At 46.4% G+C, this 12981-nt stretch overlaps 1 protein-coding gene across 7 annotated transcripts in view; it reads right to left on the bottom strand.

The window, feature by feature from the left end:
* LOC139265726 (phosphorylase b kinase regulatory subunit alpha, skeletal muscle isoform-like) overlaps positions 1-12981 on the bottom strand; it is a 259565-nt gene that overhangs the window by 182851 nt on the left and 63733 nt on the right. For all 7 annotated transcript variants that reach the window (XM_070883020.1, XM_070883021.1, XM_070883022.1 and 4 more), the window contains exon 11: positions 1357-1452. In XM_070883020.1, coding sequence (XP_070739121.1) covers positions 1357-1452 — 96 coding nt within the window. The remainder of the gene's footprint in view (positions 1-1356; positions 1453-12981) is intronic.

The following is a 12981-nucleotide window of genomic DNA, read 5'->3' as shown; positions in this document are numbered from 1 at the left end:
AAGAACTGTCTGGACAGTTACTGACAACCAAGTATACATTGTAGCATTTTGGAGGGTCTAAACGATATGCAGTTGACACTCTCACAGTAACTGAAGGATCTTTCTGATTCCATGAAGTTTGTTCTTCCATAGATCGCTGATAACTAGAATCCTGATCGCAGTATTAATGCACAAGTTGGTGTAGGCACCTCAGAGGCTGGGTCCAAAAGGTCCCCGCAGAAGCCTTCATCTGTGCAAAATCATGCTGCCAAAGAGATGACAAAGAGTCAGCGTGTCCCATGTCCATCCAGGACTTGGGGGCTCCGATAGAAGGGCCACCTCCATCCAAAGAGGCTCATACTATTTTGCAGCAACTGGCTACATCTCAAACTCTTGGCCCGAGGTAGCGTGCAGAGGTTTTTAAGAATAGCACACATAAAAACTCACGTGGTCAAAAGTAGTGTGCACAGTCACAAAACTAAATTATGTTTTTGTAAATAGTTGTAACAAAAATCAGTGTAATGTTTTATATAAGAACTGCTTGGTGTTTGGTTCTCTTGTATGACAGTGGGGAAACAGATAATGATGTTATGACCAATATTCCCTCCAAGTTGCGTGGCCACATGGCTCTCTGCCAGTCCCGCGCAACCTAGGATCAGCTTTTCTAATGTTTAATTTCATGTATGCACGAAACTGTGAATGGGCCAGGCAGCCCTTTAAAGGCAAACAAGAAAAAGAATTATGGAAAAAATTGATTATCAAAATTAGGATGAGATGGCTAGCTGTGAGGAGCAAGGATTTTATGTATTCCTTTAAGAATTTGGTGAAAGCAGGCAGATCACTGATTGGCTGAGACTTCCAGATAATAGTGCTCTATTCATCTGCAGAGGTGTGCCAAATTCACCTGTCTCTCAGGTGTTTATTGGCCATTGCCAGAGTAATAGTTTTGGAGTCCAGGAATTTCTCTGCAGTACAGACTGAAGAGTTGGGGGAGACTAAACAGGTGTTACAAAGCCACCATTAGCAGGAGGATGTAATTAATACTTGATAAATTTACAGAGGCAGACAGGAACGTAAAATTATTATAAATTATGGGTAGATAAGTCAATGTAAAGCATGTCATAATTAGAACACTCAAAGCACTTGTCTGATACACTGTGCTATACATTGGACTGGTATTTCTATAAACCATTCCCCATGCACCAAGTTACCGTGTTTTCAGAGAAGGTACCAGGCAGGGGCTTGCCATCTCACCACAAGGAGAGAATATACATCAGAGGGTCACTCTGGCAAACAATGTCACCTGATTTGGAGGGGACTTAATTTGAAAATACGTATCTTACCAGAGGAAAATATTAGAAAGTATTTGAAAATTACCTTATCGGCTGGAACACAATAAAGCTCTGGTACTAAACGCACACCATTCTCCTGCATGACAAGAACTCCATCCAGGGCTTCCCTGTACTCTTCAACCTGTCATGAGGAAAAAAAAGCAAAGAACAAGCATAAATGTTAACTGACAGGAGATTATGGGATAAACGCTGGTTCTGTCCTTGAAAATATGTTCCATATCCTGCAGTGTACAAAGAAGCAGGACCAATATTAGTAACATGGTAACATACCCATTCATCCTGTATCAGAGCACAGAGGCAATATGATGATGAGTGAAGTAGTAACAAACTAATTCTGTACTGGCATATATAAGCAGCTTTATTAGAAACAACGGAGTTAATATACTCATTACACACAACTACATGGAAACACCGTTACCAGCAGGGCAGGGGAAATATATTCTTTGGGCTAGAAATTCGGAAAATAGCTCTATGACTGTTTTTTGGTTGGTAGTTGAGGATTTAGATTTTTTTTTACCGCCGGAATACCACTATGACGGAAGGCTGCAAAATTTGCCAAACAGCGACCAGTGGTAGCAGTAAAATCTGCTCTTGCGCAACGGGATTTGTGCGCCAGAGCCGAATTCAGCGAGCTGAAAAAAAAAATGGACCTACTGTGTGCGAAAAAAAAATTCCGATTTTTTTTCCCCCCCCCGCGATTCTGGTCAGGTGTCAGGGTGCGTCCCCGCATGCGCAGTACACCCAGCTTTCAATCATCGATTTTTCAGACACAGACAACATGCAGCACATCGATCACAAGACCCGAAAATTTAGTGTTGACACTAATGAGGCTCTTATTACAGCCAGAGAGAGGGGTGGGGAAGCAGTTTAACAGGAGGGGTCGAGGTAAATCCCACCCACCCATTGGAAGAAGATTTTGGAACGATATTGCTGAGGTGGTGTTCTCAGCGGATCATATACCTAGGGACTACCAGCAATGTCGGGAGAGATGGAAAACCATTGTAAGGAGGTGAGAGTAAGTAATATTTTTATTCATGCACTTGTTGATTACTTAAATTGTAAATCTGACATGTTACTGTAGGTAGGCTTAGTGTTGCACCTTATTTGCCATGAATGATCGGTACACATTATTAAGACTGCTTTTTGACATCTTAAAAGATGTTTCTGCACGTCGATGTCTTCCTCATGAACCACGTGAAATTACCAGGGCTATTAAACAGACAGCTTCATTAAATTCACACAGTATGGTATAAGTGCTTTGATGGCTATCTGTGTGTGCCACAAGAGCTGAATGGCACTCTGGTAACCATTCCTACTGTCATTTTTGCAGGAAAAGCTGTCGCACAATCGGCGCAAGCAGCGACAGACAGGCGGTGGGTCCACCCAATACACATCCGTTGATGCCTTGGAGGAGCAAGTGGCAGGCTTAATCGGTGCCCACGGGTGATCAACTACCCACGCGGGTGCTGACCCCATGGTCGGAACTGAGGGCAAGTCCTGCAAAAACCCCAGGCTGAGTTGGTGTCATGTCATGTAGTGTCTGTGAACTCGGGTTCGGGTAATGTGTTGCAGTGTCTCTTGACAACATATAATGCAGTAGTGGCGGTCCTTCAAATAAGCTTGCACTATGTGACCTTACTCATGTCACCCTGCCCCCTCCCCTGCTGCTAACCACTTGTTTGTTGTTTTCTATTTTGCAGATGAGGATTCTGAGGTGCCACATTGTCTGATGCAAGCCTCCACCTCAGCCCATCGTGTGTGGGTCGAAGACGAAGATGAGGGCGCTAAGGCCCTTCACGGGAGGAACAACATCCTCAAGCTGTTGCGGGGGGGTGGGGGGTGGGAGGGGGTGTTATTAGTGGGGGCGCTGGGGGTGGAAGGGGCGCTGGCGGTGGAGGGGCCAATGCAGTCAGCAAGTGTTTTAGCTGCGGCCACAAGTTCCTCGGAGGAAGTCACTTTTACAGGCTTTGTCCCATCCAAGACAGCGGATCCAAGTCATGTGCAGCAACGCACACCCAGGGTAGAACCCCGTATGCCGTCTCTGCGGAGGGTGAGTCGGCAAAGCCAGTCTGCTGAAAGACAGGCAGACGCAAACCTGGACACGGTGGGACTGTCAAGAGAGAGCGTCGAACTCGATCGAGAGCTCCTGCAGGCCCCGGGTGGCATTTTCGGCAACATCGCTGCACAATCTGCGACACAATCTGTGGACATGTCGCAGATTGCTGCTGCGATCCGGGAGAACACTGAGACTGTCAATATCCTGCGGCAATTGATGGTCTCGACTTTTGGCACTGCAGTCCCCAGTGTCATACGGCCCAGACCGACAGCACCTGTGAGTGGAGGAGCAGAAGCCGAGCTTTCCACACCCAGAGCTTCTCCAGGGGTTCCAATGGCATCTCCAGTCTCTCCCCCAACAACAGCAGCGACCTGCGTGCCTTGCTGCACACCGTCTTGGTCCCAACGTGGGTAGGGGTGGGGCAAGAAGAGCGGGGAGGGGATTAAGATCAAGGAAGGGGAAAAAGGTGGCCACAGTTAAATAGAAGTTCGGTGCGGGAGCGGGGGGGGGGTTGTTATTTGTTCCTGTTTGTTTTGGTCATTTCATAACATTTTTACAAATTGTTTCAAGCAAATAATGTATTTAACTTTCAAAATTAAAGTTTACCAACCAAGTTTCTACAATGTAAAAATGTTTCAAAAATGTAATAATGTTTTATAAAATCTTTTGTTCATCTTAGCCAGTCTTGTGCAATGTCTCATTTGTAGAATAAAAGGAGTAAAAGTCAACATGGTGGGATAGAGTGGGCAGGCAAAGGTGAAACATGCCTTTCATTGTTCAAGTAAAGCGTTGACTTATGAGCTGCTGATGTAAGACTTTTGCAGTGGCGAAACCTCCCCTGTGGTGGTGGTGGCATGGGTTCATCGCTAGGCTCCTTGTGTTGCTCATCCTCATCATCCTCCTCCTCTCTCTCTCCTCAGGTGGACCAGCAGTCCCCAGTGGCAATTCCTATCCCTTCATGATAGCTAAGTTGTGTAGCATGCAGCACACCACAACGAACTCAGCGACCTGGTGAGAGGAGTAATGCAGGGTGCCTCCAGGGTGATCCAGGAATCAGAAGCACTGCTTGAGCACTCCAATTGTCTTTTATTGCGTGTGGCTACATGGCTGTTATTGTAACGATGCTCGGATTCTGAGGGTTCCGGAGCGGGGTCATGAACCAGGTGGCGGGGCCGTTACCTTTGTCCCCCAGCATCCAGCTCTGGCCTTGTGGCTGACGCTCAAACAGGTCAGAGACAGTGGTCTCACACAATATGAAAGCATCATGGATGCTCCCTGGAAACTGGGCACTGACTGCCATAATGCGCTGAGTATGGTCGCAGACGATCTGTGCGTTCAGTGAGTGGAATCCCTTTCGGTTTCGGTAAATCTCTGGCTCCTCCAAAGGTGCTCGCAGGGCGATGTGTGTACAGTCAATGGCACCCTGAACCTTGGGGAAGCCAGCAATTCGTGCAAAACTCACAACCCTCTAACTCCTTGCCTCCCTGGTCATTTGGAACTTTATAAGGTCCATTCTGCATGCGTACAGTGCAGTAGTCACCTGGCGATGGATGAAGGGAGGCTCGGACGTCACGACGTCCGGGCCTCCCTTCCTCCGGCGACGATGACCTGGCCTCCCTTCTTCCAACGATGTCCTGGCCTCTCTTCCTCCAGCATCGCTCTGGCCTCCCCCCTGGCTGCTGGCCCCACTCAATGACGGAGTCTCTGTCGAGCACATGGTGTGCACAATGGCTGTGGTCACTCTGACCTCAAAATGGACCTCTGACATTCCTAATGCCTGCCCCCAGCCAGGCCTCGGATCTCTTACCATCTCACCGAAGGGCGCTGCTCAGCGCCGAGCTTATGGCCTGCATCTCGCCATAGGCAATTAGGCTCATACAACAGTGCCTGGTCTCCAGTCGTCTTGGACCCCCTTGCCACTGGACCAAGATCTTGCTCAGCTAAGCCCGTGTGGTAACCGGTGTGCAATGGCCACCCCACGTTAAAAGAACTCACGCACAGGCATTTTCCACCCTTCAATATGAAGTTCGGGACCTGGAACGTCAGGACCCTCATGGACAACTCCACCTGGCGAATGCAGCTATGTGTAGCGAACTGCGAATTGGAGCAGATGTCGCTGGTTGATGCCTGAAAGGAGCCGGAGGCATAGAAGGCAAGTGCCGCAGTCACCTTCACCTCATTGGGTAGTGCAGTCCTGTTCCCGCTGGTAGGCTGTAGGTCTGCCTTTATGAGCTGGCATATCTCTGTGACCACCTCTTTTCAGAAGTGCAGCCTTTGAACGCACTGTGCCTCAGACAGCTACAGGTATGATCGCTGTTCCCTATAAACTCGTTGAAGGGGGGGGGGGTAAGGCCTCCTCCCCATACGTCTGCAAGCTCTTTGATTATGCTCATAATGCTCTTGAATAAGCCTTTTTCCAGCTCTATGCTGCATAGAATAAGCAGCCAGCATTATTGGCAGAGATATTATAGGCCCCATTCTTTTAAATGTCCTCAAATAGCCTTAAAAATGAACTCTGAACTCACATAAAGCTCAGTGTCTAAAACACAACCTTCTCTCAAAATCCTTTTAAGCACTGAACTTCTGCTCAGTTTTTCAAAATGGCCTCTTTAGTGTTGGGTGAGTTGTGGGTCCAAGGAGGTAAGACTTGAGTTTTCATGGCATTTGTTTGGTGACCGGTAAAAATGGCGGAATCGACGAATTTCCTGACCGCGGCGATAGCAGGGCGTTGCACGGCGATTTACGTCATAAAAACGGTGGAAAAAAATGGCGGGCGGTATTTTTTACCGTCGGCACATAACCACTGCCGAATTTTCCGCCACGGCGCTAAATTTTGTGAACTGCGTTTACCGCCGAAAAAAATGATTTTTTTTTCACCCAAAAACAGCGGTAAATAGGCGCCAACCTGCTGAATTTCTAGCCCTTTATCTTGTAACAATGGCCACCTCCATGTATCTGTACAAAATATTATTCCTTCATTCCTGATACAACAGAAGGTAAAGGCTAGCACGCTCCCTTTGTATAAGTATATGGGAGTAGCATTATCAAGTGCAAGGTATTTCTTATTCTATACTGATAAACAATGACAGCATTATAAGGACAAATATATTTCTTGCTTTGCTGAAACAAATTCTTGAATTTGCATGCAGAGTATATTCCATCTGTATTTTATAGGACGTGTTTATTCGCAACACTGAAAGCTCTGATTGGTCCCCTTAGATAATAAGTCCTGATTGCTGATTGGTCCCCTTGGAGGACAAGACACACCCAGCAGTTTCTCTCGAATGTGAAATTAGATCCTCCCTGCCGATGTAATCGGTTACTTTGCAAAGTATAATTTGAGCTATTCTGACTGCCTGCTCCAGACAAAACAGAGCTCACCCTCGCAGGTTAAGACCTCCTCCCACCCGCAAACAAGTTCCTGACCTACTCCCCCCAAGTTTCTGACATTCTCCCCCCCACACCACCCCTCTCCTCCCTTCCCGACCCAAGTAGCTGACGCACCCCCCCGAGTACATAAGAACATAAAAAATAGGAGCAGGAGAAGGCCATACGGCCCCTCGAGCCTGCTCCACCATTCAATACAATCATGGCTGATCCGATCATGGACTCAGGTCCACTTCCCTGCCCGCGCCCCATAACCCCTTATCGGTTAAGAAACTGTCTATCTCAGTGTTGAACTTATTCAATGACCCAGCTTCCACAGCTCCCTGAGGCAGCGAATTACACAGATTTACAACCCTCAGAGAAGAAATTCCTCATCTCAGTTTTAAATGGGTGGCCCCTTATTCTAAGATTATGCCCCTAGTTCTAGTTCCCCCCTATCAGTGGAAACATCCTCTTTGCATCCCCTTGTCAAGCCCCCTCAATCTTATATGTTTCGATAAAATCACCTCTCATTCTTCTGAATTCCAATGAGTAGAGGCCCAACATTCTCAATCTTTCCTCATAAGTCAACCCTCTCATCTCCGGAATCAACCTCGTGAACCTTCTCTGAACTGCCTCCAAAGCAAGTATATCCTTTCTTAAATATGGAAACCAAAACTGTACGCAGTATTCCAGGTGTGGCCTCACCAATACACTGTATAACTGTAGCAAGACTTCTGTGCTTTTATGCTCCATCCCCTTTGCAATAAAGGCCAAGATTCCATTGGCCTTCCTGCTCACTTGCTGTACCTGCATTCTAACCTTTTGTGTTTCATGCACAAGTACCCCCAGGTCCTGCTGTACTGCAGCACTTTACAATTTTTCTCCATTTAAATAATAACTTGCTCTTCGATTTTTTCTGCCAAAGTGCATAAGCTCACACTTTCCAACATTATACAAGTTTGCCCATTCACTTAGCCTGTCTATGTCCTTTTGTAGGTTTTTTGTGCCCTCCTCACACATTGCTTTTCCTCCCATCTTTGTATCATCAGCAAACTTGGCTATATTACACTCAGTCCCTTCATCCAAGTTGTTAATAATGATTGTAAATAGTTGGGGTCCCAACACTGATCCCTGCAGCACCCCACTAGTTACTGATTGCCAACCTGAGAATGAACCATTTATCTCTACTCTCTGTTTTCTGTTAGTTAGCCAATCCTCTATCCATTCTAATATATTACCCCCAACCTGGTGAATTTTTATCTTGTGCAGTAACCTTTTATGTGGCACCTTGTCAAATGCCTTCTGGAAATCCAAATACACCACATCCACTGGTTCCCCTTTATCTACCCTGTTCGTTACATCCTCAAAGAATTCCAGCAAATTTGTCAAACATGACTTCCCCTTCATAAATCTATACCTGACATTCTCCCCCTGCCCAAATTTCTGGCCTTCTCCCTCCCACTCAGCTTCCTGATCTCACTCTGCCCAAGTTCCTCCCCCTGATTCATGACCTTCTCCCCGCAACCCCCCAACCTTAGATGGGACATTGTGTGTGGGTCACAGATTGTTAACAGGTTTATTGGGTATGAAGTGAATAGTGACAGTGTCATGACTTCCGAATTCCGTCCAGTTCAATGATGTCACTTGTCACACACTCGAGCTTTCCTAGATATCAATCAGGTCTGGGGGAGGAGAGGGAGAACATGCTACAGGTGTAAAGGGCGTGGGGTTAGAAAAAGGTGATCTGTCTTACCATCTGGATCATGTTGTCACCCTCATGCCCTCCCCCCCCCCCCACTTTTGACCTGGAACACGTTCTTCCCCCATCCCCACAGTGCTCTCGTGCTCTTTACCCCCGAGTTCCTGACCTCCTCTCTTCCCTCCAATTCCTTCTCTCGCGCGCCCCTCTCCAATTCCCCCTCTCTCTCTCTCTTCCCCCCCCCCCACTCCGATTCTTGATCGCTCTCTCTCCCTTGTCCCTCCGATTCCCTCTCTCTTTCCCTCACTTCCCCACTACTATCACCCCCTCGATTCCCCCTCTCTCTCCCACCCAGATTCCTGCTCGCTCTCACCCCCTCTGATTTCCTCTCTCTCCCCTTCCCAATCCCCTCTGTCCCCTTCTCCCTCTCACCACCCCCCTCTCACTCAGATTCCTCCCCTCTCTCTTCCCTGATTCCTGCTCGCTCTATCTTCCTCACTTTCCCCCTCCGATTCCCCCTTTCACTCTCTTCCCCCCTCAGATGCCGTTCTCTCTCCGATCCCCTCTGTGTCTCTCCCTCCCGCTCTCCCTCCGATTCCCACTCTCTCTCCGTTCCTCTCTCTCTTCTCCCCTCTGATTCTCTCTCTACCCGATTCTCTCTCTCTCTCTCCCCTCCCCGATATTCTCTCTCTCCCCCCCCGATATTCTCTCTCTCTCTCTCTACCCGATTCCCTCTCACTTCCCCCCTCCCTCTGATTCCCCCTCTCTCTTCCCCCGCCTCCGATTCCCTCTCTCTCCAACTCCCTCTTTCTCTGCCGCCCCCCCCCCCCCCACACTCTGGCTCCCTCTCTCTCTCTCTCTCTCTGTCTCCCTCTATCCGATCCTCTCTTCTCCCCTCAGCCAGCATAGACCTAATGACGGACATTGTCCCACGGAGCTGAACAAAGCGTGGCTAACACTGCACTGCAGCCGCAACTGTGCGCAGAACGGGGTTGTGCGCAGATGTGCAAAAAGGGGCAGAACTGTAGGGGGCGTTGAGAGCATAACGTTATATCACCAAAGGTTGTGACCTATCAACTCAACTAAAATATAAACAGAAAAGGCTGGAAATATTCAACAGGCCAGGCAGCATCGGTGGAGAAAGAAACGGAGTTAAAGTTTCAGGCCGGTGACCTTTTGTCAGAACTGGAAAATGTTACAGATGTAACAGGTTTTAAGCGAGCAGAGTCAGAGAAAGGTGTAGAGGGGACAAAAAAACAAAAGGGAAGCGCTGTGATAGGGTGGAAGGCAGGAGTGATTGAATGAACAGCATTACCAGCATCTGATGTCCGTAAAAATGGGAACAGTGGTTATGATCTGAAATTGTTGAACTCGATGTTGAATCCAGATGTTGTAAAGTGCCTAATCAAAAGATGAGGTGCTGTTCCTCGAGCTTCTGTTGAGCTTCATTGGAACAGTGTAGGAGGCCGAGGACGGAGATGTCAGAGTGTGAGTGGGGCAGAGATTTAAAATGGCAAGCGACCGAAAGCTCAGGGTCACACTTGTGGACTGTACGGAGGTGTTTAGCAAAGCGGTCACCCAATCTGCGTTTGGTCTCCCCATTGTAGAGGAGACCACATTGTAAGCATTGACTACAGTATATTAAATTAAAAGTACAAGTAAATCGCTTTTTTACCAGGAAGGTCTGTTTGGGGCCCTGGCAGTGAGCAGATGATGCATCTCCTGCGCTTGCATGGGGAGGTGCCGTGGAAAGGGGAGTGGATGTTGGAGGTGATGGAAGAGTGGACCAAGGTATTACGGAGGGAATGATCTTTTCGGATTGCTTAAAGGAGAGGATATGTGTTTGGTGGTGGAATTGCGTTGGAGGTGGCGGAAAAGGTAAAGGATGATCCATTGAATATGGAGGCTGGTGGGGTGAAAGGTGAGTACAAGCAAAACCCTGTCGTGATTCTGGGAGGGAGGGGAAGGGGTAAAGGAAATGGGATGGACATGGTCAATGGCCCCGTCAACCATGGTGGAAGAAAAAGGAAGACATATTGGAGGCACAGGTGTGGAAGGGGGTATTGTCAGAACAGATGCGACGGAGATGAAGAAACTGGGAGAATGGAATAAACTAGCCCTTTATCTAATTTCTAGCTGCATTATATTAAATTCGCCACAGGATGACACTGTAGCACACACTGCCTGGAGAATGGTGGACATCTTGCTAAAGGTAAGTAAAGGCAAGTCCATTGAAATTATCTGGGGGCCCATAGAAATCATTGTTTCACTCGAAGCCCTACAACCCTCCGAGATCGCTGCACTCGTCCAGTTCTTGCCTCCCCAGCTTCTGTTTTTATCATGCAACTGAATCAGCCCCTTCTGCTTATCGGCCATTTTGCTGCTGATACGGTACCCCTCTTCCCCCAACATCCGTTAAATGGCTGCATCGGCTGCTGTACTAATTCTTCCATTGCTGGCTGTTTACCTGCTCACAAAGCAACCCACCTCACTGGTTTTGCAATACTGCAGCCTAAGGTTGCCAATTCTGTTTGTATGTATTTCTGGAGGTTTCACCACGTGACCTTCCACCTCCAACTGTCCCACCAACAGCCTTTTTTTCCATCTCCAAAACTGGTTATAAGTAATAAATGAAAGGATTTAAAGAAGCAAAAAAAGAAGATACACAATTATTTTAATGTTCCTATGATTGTTTTTCTTAGGTTGCTTGCAGGAGTGTCCAGGGGATAAATCTTTAATTCCTGGAGGCTCCAGGACAATCGTAGAGAATTGGCAACCATATGTGTGGCCCCTTCATTCACCTATGCACCCAGCTGCCCATATCCTAGCTCGCACCAAGTCCCATTCACCCATCAACCCTGTGCTCGCGGACCTACATTGGCTTCCAGTCCAGCAACGTCTCAGTTCTAAAATTCTCATCCTTGTTTACAAATCTTTCCATAGCCTTGCCACTCCCTATCTCTGCACCCTCCTCCAGCTCTATAACCCTCCGAGATCACTGCACTCCTCCAATTCTTGCCTCTTGCGCATCCCCAATTTTAATCGCTCCACCAATGGCGGCTATGCCTTCTGGAATTCCCTCCCTCCACCTCTCTTTCCTCCCTTAAGTCGCTCCTTAAAACCTAATTCTGATCAAGCTTTTAGTCATTTGTGCCAATATTTCATATGGCTCGGAGTCAAATTTTATTTCCAGTACCCTTGAGGTGAAGGCTAACATTCCATTAGCCTTTTAAATTACTTGTTGTACCGGTCAACTAGTTTTTAGTAATTTCTGTACATGGACCCCCTAAATCTCTCTGCTCCTCCACAGTTTCTAGCTTCTCACCATTTAAAAAATACTCTGATCTATTTATCTTTCTTGGGTCCAAAGTGGATAATCTTGCATTTCCCTACGTTGAACTTCACATACCCAATTCTTCAGTAATCCAATTACCCATTTCCTTTCTGCAATCCTCAATTGCCTCCTTCCTCCCCTTTCACTACAATATCTCAAGTACTAACTACCTTCCAAAAATTCTCAATACTTGAGACATCAAAGTTACAGAATAGAAATAGGCCCTTCAGCCCAATTTGGTGTTTATCCTCCATGCAAGCAAATAATCCTAATCAGATTTACTTGTTCTGTTCTCATATCCCTTCAATACTTTTTCCTTCAACCAATTATCCAATCTAATCTTGAATGTTGATACAGATTCTGTCTCAACCACTAACTCCAGAAATTATTTCAACAGGCTCACAACTCTCTGTACGAAGAAGTTTCCCCTGTTCTGTTCTACATTTAGTCTTGTGTCTATGGCCCTTCATTCGAGACCCTCTACTGAAAACAGTCTATTATCTACCACGCCACATCCTTTCATAATTTTAATATTTCTATAATCACCTTATAATCTGCATTATTCTAATCAAAAAAAAAATTCCAAGACATTCTTTGTTTTTGTATTTGTTCACACAAAGCAGCATGATAGTGAATCTGTGTTTTACCCTCTCTGAAGTCTTAATACCCTTCCTATAGTGCGGTGCCCAATACTGCACACAGTACTCTTACTGAGGTCTTATTAAACTTTTATATTGCTCATCATTTGCTATTGGCTTTTATATTCTATATGACTTGTCAAACCTAGAATTCCATTTGTTTTTTTTCTACCTAATCAACCCGAGGTGCTACTTTTAAAGTTGTGAACCTGTATTCCCAAATCCCTCTGCTCTTGCACAGAACTAAGCCTATTTTCATTCATGATATAATTCCAGCTATTTTTTTTAAATCTGTTTTCTCAAAGCTTACTACACCTGAAATTTTAATTTGACAATTTACTTAATTACTCCTACCCCTCCCAAATCCATACACCCAAATAACTTCACCTCCCCCCAACATACCATCCTGTCTCACCTATTATATTTAATACTACAAATGATCCACTTGCTCATAAAAGAGCATATCCTCATTCCACATGAGAGACACAATGGGAGATCAACGATTAACTCTTAATTTCCCGTTTATAAGTGCACGTTGAAATACTCTAATGCCA

This window comes from Pristiophorus japonicus, chromosome 6 (assembly GCF_044704955.1).
Source record: "Pristiophorus japonicus isolate sPriJap1 chromosome 6, sPriJap1.hap1, whole genome shotgun sequence".
NCBI lineage: Eukaryota > Metazoa > Chordata > Chondrichthyes > Pristiophoridae > Pristiophorus > Pristiophorus japonicus.
This window is presented reverse-complemented; position numbering and strand designations above follow the sequence as displayed.